The sequence below is a fragment of the Salvelinus sp. IW2-2015 genome, unplaced genomic scaffold, assembly GCF_002910315.2.
Source record: "Salvelinus sp. IW2-2015 unplaced genomic scaffold, ASM291031v2 Un_scaffold10134, whole genome shotgun sequence".
NCBI classification, from domain to species: Eukaryota; Metazoa; Chordata; class Actinopteri; order Salmoniformes; family Salmonidae; genus Salvelinus; species Salvelinus sp. IW2-2015.
In genome coordinates, this window is record NW_019951392.1 from 1 (window position 1) to 5,953 (window position 5,953).

The following is a 5,953-nucleotide window of genomic DNA, read 5'->3' on the forward strand; positions in this document are numbered from 1 at the left end:
ACACACACACACACACACACACACACACACACACACACACACACACACACACACACACACACACACACACCTGTGTTTGGGTTTGAGGGCGTACATGGTGTGGTCATACATGGCATTGAGCTTCTTCTCTCCGAACCAGCTGAGCCAGTTAACTGGCAGCAGTTGGAACAGGATGTGGACAAAGCGTGTGTTATACTTCATGTCCACGGGCAAGCCGTTGTCCGACAGCACACGTATGACCCACGCACCGCGACGCGTGCTCAGATACACCTGCAGAACGGGAGAGAGGAGGGACGGGATAATTCATTTTTGATTTTTATTATCATATTTAAGAGAACATTCTTCCCCCAGCTCACACTTCATTCACAGACCAAGAAAACAGACAATAAGAAACAAACAACCAACACAAATAAACACAGAAACTATGCCAATTGAAAATCGGACCGTGTATTAGTGGTTACCTGCTCTGAATCTGACCCTGTATCAGCTGTTAGTTACCTGCTCGGCCACCCGGCTGGACTCCACAGCGATGTCTCCTCCAGAGTTGCCGATGCCGATCACCACCACCCTCTTCCCATGAAGGTCCTCTGGACCCTTATAGTCCCAACTGTGGAAGTACTTCCCCTCAAACGACTCAATACCTGAAATCAACAGAATACTCGATTGGCATGCTCTACTGTGTGTGTGTGTGTATATACACTGCTCAAAAAAATAAAGGGAACACTTAAACACCACAATGTAACTCCAAGTCAATCACACTTCTGTGAAATCAAACTGTCCACTTAGGAAGCAACACTGATTGACAATACATTTCACATGCTGTTGTGCAAATGGAATAGACAAAAGGTGGAAATTATAGGCAATTAGCAAGACACCCCCAATAAAGGAGTGATTCTGCAGGTGGTGACCACAGACCACTTCTCAGTTCCTATGCTTCCTGGCTGATGTTTTGGTCACTTTTGAATGCTGGCGGTGCTCTCACTCTAGTGGTAGCATGAGACGGAGTCTACAACCCACACAAGTGGCTCAGGTAGTGCAGCTCATCCAGGATGGCACATCAATGCGAGCTGTGGCAAGAAGGTTTGCTGTGTCTGTCAGCGTAGTGTCCAGAGCATGGAGGCGCTACCAGGAGACAGGCCAGTACATCAGGAGACATGGAGGAGGCCGTAGGAGGGCAACAACCCAGCAGCAGGACCGCTACCTCCGCCTTTGTGCAAGGAGGATTAGGAGGAGCACTGCCAGAGCCCTGCAAAATGACATTTGTGGCCCTGCAGGCCACAAATGTGCAATAAAGGAGTGATTCTTCTCATGCTATCAGAAGATAGTCTCAGCTCTGAGAATGGTTCAAGGAGGTTTTTCTTGCCATTGTGCTAACTGCTTGCTCTAGGGGTCTAGGCCAGGTTATTGTAAAGCACTTTTTTATTAAAAAAAAAAGATTTTTATTTGTTGATTGATTGATTGATTCTGCTGACCTGAGAAGTCTTTAAGTGGAAGGTGTGGGTAGGAGTAGTGGCCAGAGCAGACAATGACAGAGTCAAACATGTGTGTCTCCTTCTGTCCCTCCCTGTTCTCTGTCACCACCTCCCACTGGCCTGAATGACTGAAGTCTGGCCTCTGTCTCACACTCCGCACACTGGTCTGAAACACACACAATTAACCAACCTTGAACCCACCAACCAACCCATTATACCCTATAATTGGGTTTGTAAAGTCACTCTGCTGTCACCTGGAAGTGGATGTGCTGCAGCAGTTTGAAGTGTTCAGCATAGAGCCTGAAGTACTGCAGGATACGGGAGTGGTGCATGTAGTTGGGGTAGTCAGCTGGGATGGGGAAGTCGCTGAAACACATCATCTCCTTGGAGATATTGATGGTGAGGGAACGGTAGATACTGGCTCTGTTGGGCTCAGAAACCTCCTGGAAGGAGGCAGACATGTTTAAGTCATAGCGCTGTGATATGATCATCAATATCCATATTATCATCTGATAACTGACTGCTCCCTTGTGCTTACATAATAAATAAGATCTCACTCTGAGCATATTAGGTCAACTCAAACGTGGGACTGTTTCACCCATTTATAATCATTACATTATGTTAGCTGCGCTAGGCACAACAGTGTGGTAACTCTTCTGTAGATTGATACATACAGATATACAGTGGGGCAAAAAAGTATTTAGTCAGCCACCAATTGTGCAAGTTCTCCCACTTAAAAAGATGAGAGAGGCCTGTAATTTTCATCATAGGTACACTTCAACTATGACAGACAAAATGAGAAAATAAATTCCAGAAAATCACATTGTAGAATTTTTTATGAATTTATTTGCAAATTATGGTGGAAAATATGTATTTGGTCACCTACAAACAAGCAAGATTTCTGGCTCTCACAGACCTGTAACTTCTTCTTTAAGAGGCTCCTCTGTCTTCCATTCGTTACCTGTATTAATGGCACCTGTTTGAACTTGTTATCAGTATAAAAGACACCTGTCCACAACCTCAAACAGTCACACTCCAAACTCCACTATGGCCAAGCCAAAGAGCTGTCAAAGGACACCAGAAAACAATTGTAGACTGCACACAGGCTGGGAAGACTGAAGTTGGCAATAGGTAGCAGCTTGGTTTGAAGAAATCAACTGTGGGAGCAATTTTTAGGAAACGGAAGAACATACAAGACCACTGATAATCTCCCTCGATCTGGGCTCCACGCAAGATATCAACCCCGTGGGGTCAAAATGATCACAAGACGGTGAGCAAAAATCCAGAACCACACGGGGGACCTAGTGCGAATGACCTGCAGAGAGCTGGGACCAAAGTAACAAAGCCTACCATCAGTAACACACTACGCCGCCTAGGGACTCAAATCCCTGCAGTGCAGACGTGTCCCCCTGCTTAAGCAAGTCATGTCCAGGCGTCTGAAGTTTGTGCTAGGAGAGCATTTGGATGATTCCAGAAGAAGATTGGGAGAATGAACCAAAATAGAACTTTTGGTAAAAAACTCAACTCGTCATGTTTTTGGAGGACAAAGAATGCTGAGTTGGCATCAAAGAACCATACCTACTGTGATAGGCATGGGGGTGGAAACATCATGCTTTGGGGCTGTTTTCTGCAAAGGGACCAGGAGACTGATCCGTTTAAAGGAAAGAATGAATGGGGCCATGTTCGTGAGATTGAGAGTGAAACCTCCTTCCATCAGTAAGGGCATTGAAGATGAAACGTGGCTGGGTCTTTCAGACATGACAATGATCCCAAAACACACCGCCCGGGCTAACGAAGGACGTGGCTTCGTAAAGAAGCATTGTCAAGGTCCTGGAGTGGCCTACGACAGTCTCCAGATCCAACCCCATAAGAAAAATCTTTGGAGGGAGTTGAAAGTCCCATGTTGCCCAGCAACAGCCCAAAACATCACTGCCTAGAGGAGAATCTGCATGGAGGAATGGGCCAAAATCACCAAGCAACAAGATGTGGTGAAAACCTTGTGAAGACTTACAGAAAACGTTTACGCTCCTGTCATTGCCAACAAGGGTATATAACAAAGTATTGAGATAAACTTTTGTTATTGACCAAATACTTATTTTCCACCATAATTTGCAAATAAATTCATAAAAAATCCTACAATGTGATTTTCTGGAATTTTTTTTCTCATTTTGTCTGTCATAGTTGAAGTGTACCTACGATGAAAATTACAGGCCTCTCTCATCTTTTTAAGTGGGAGAACTTGCACAATTGGTGGCTGACTGAATACTTTTTTGCCCCACTGTATAACATGGATTTGGTCTCCTCCCCTTTGATTCTATAACACCCTCCACTCTTCTGGAAAGGCTTTCCACTAGATGTTGGAATATTGCTGCGGGGACTTGCTTCCAGTCAGCCACGAGCATTAGTTAAGTCGGGCACTGATGTTGGGCGATTAGGCCTGGCTTGCAGTTGACGTTCCAATCCCAAGACATTATTCCTTGTCCACCCAACTTTACAGTTGGCACTATGCATTGGGGCAGGTACTGTAGCATTCTCCTGGTATCCACCAAACCCAGATTCGTCCGTCGGACTGCCAGATGGTGAAGCGTGAGTTATCACTCCAGAGAACGCGTTTCCACTGCTCCAGAGTCCAATGGTGGCGAGCTTTACACCACTCCAGCCGACACTTGGCATTGCGCATGGTGATCTTAGGCTTGTGTGTGGCTACTTGGCCATGGAAACCCATTTCATGAAGCTCCCGACGAACATTGCTTCCAGAGACAGTTTGGAACTTGGTAGTGAGTGTTGCAACCGAGGACAGATGATTTGTACATGCTATGTGCTTCAGCACTTGGCTGTCCCGTTCTGTGAGCTTGCGTGGCCTACCACTTCGCAAACTGAGCTGTTGTTGCTCCTAGACGTTTCCACTTTACAATAACGGCACTTACAGTTGACCGGGGCAGTTCTAGCAAGGCAGAATTTTGACGAACTGACTTTTTGGAAAGGTGGCATCCTATGATGGTGCCACGTTGAAAGTCACTGAGCGCTTCAGTAAGACCATTCTATTGCCAATGTTTGTCTATGGAGATTGCATGGCGGTGTGCTCGATTTCATACACCCGTCAGCAAACGGGTGTGGCTGAAATAGTTGAATCCACTAATTTGATGACTACATACTTTTGTATATATTGTCTACCTTTGAACTGTTGGTGCCAACATGGCAACCATTATAACGGCCTGAATAAATCTGCAAACTTAGTTTGCCAAATGTAATGTACATCAGTCCCTGGTCCCAGGCCTTGCCTTGAACTTCCACAGCCCCCCGATGTCATCACTGCTCTCGAAGCAGGTGGGCTCCAGACCCTCATCCAGACAGCTCTTGATGCTGGTCAGACCTGAGGGACCCGCCCCGATCACTGCTACTGTACGCACCATGATGGAACTACAGAGAGAGAGAGAAGGTTAGTACCATTGATGGAACTACAAGGAGGAGAGAGAGTGATGTTTAGTATGGCGCTACAGGGAGAGACGCACTTCAAGCCCCTACCCCCAGACAAGGGAGGAGAGAGGGAGGCAAGATAGGAGAGGGAGAAAAGAGGAGGGAGGAGGAGTATAGGAGAGGAAGGATAGCAGCAGAGGTTTGTAGGGTAAAATAACTAATTTTAAAAAAAGCAGTTTGTTGTGCAAAAATTTAATTGCTCTAATTTAACTTACATACACTGAGTGTACCACAAAAACAATTTAGGGAATTTGGGGGGCCTGATCTCTTCCATGACATACTGACCAGGTGAAAGCTAGGATCCCGTTATTTATTGTCACCTATTAAATCCACGTCAAATTAGTGTAGATTAAGGTGGAGGAGAGGGGAATGGCCAATACAAATATTTAAGTGCCTTTGAACGGGGTATGGTAGGAGGGTGTCAAGGTGCCAACAGGTTTGAGTGTGTCAAGAACGTGGCCAACGCTGCTGGGTTTTTCCACGCCTCAATATTCCCAGTTGTGTATCAAGAATGGTCCACCACCAAAGGACATCCAACCAACTTGTGGGAAGCATTGGAGTTAACATGGGCCAGCAGTGTAACGCCTTCGACACATTGTGCAGTCCATGCCCCCGCAAATTGAGGCTGTTCTGAGGCCAAAGGGGGTGCGGCATCCAATATCAGGAAGGTGTACACTCTGTGTAGATGATATCAGGCAGGAGAAGTGGAGAGATGTTCTTTAGTGTTATTGATAAAATAGGAATGCTAAGATAAGCGTCACTAGCAATGCTTCCTCTCCATGTCGTTTAGTTACATTTAAATGAAACAATCTGAACTTGAATTGAGCCTGATAACTATGCCACACCCTGCAAACATTGACCAGTTTGAAATATAGGCTAAACATTAGAAAAAAAGCATAGGCCAAACTTGCACGCCTATGTTAATACAGGTGCATGGAGAAACTGCATTGCTGATAGAAAACAAACTGCTTTCATGCTCAGCGAACCTTTAAGTCATACCACGA

The 5,953-nt window shown here is 45.6% G+C and overlaps 1 protein-coding gene across 1 annotated transcript; it reads right to left on the reverse strand.

Annotated features, from left to right (window-relative positions):
• Positions 1-70: 70 nt before the first annotated feature.
• LOC112079893 (flavin-containing monooxygenase 5-like) lies at positions 71-4,888 on the reverse strand (the record flags this gene model as incomplete). Its single annotated transcript, XM_024145704.1, has 5 exons — positions 4,754-4,888; positions 1,727-1,915; positions 1,473-1,638; positions 499-641; positions 71-270 (listed from the first exon to the last, which is right to left on the reverse strand). Coding segments are annotated over exons 1-5 (830 nt in total), but the record flags the coding sequence as incomplete, so codon positions are not given.
• Between the last annotated feature and the right edge of the window lie 1,065 nt (positions 4,889-5,953).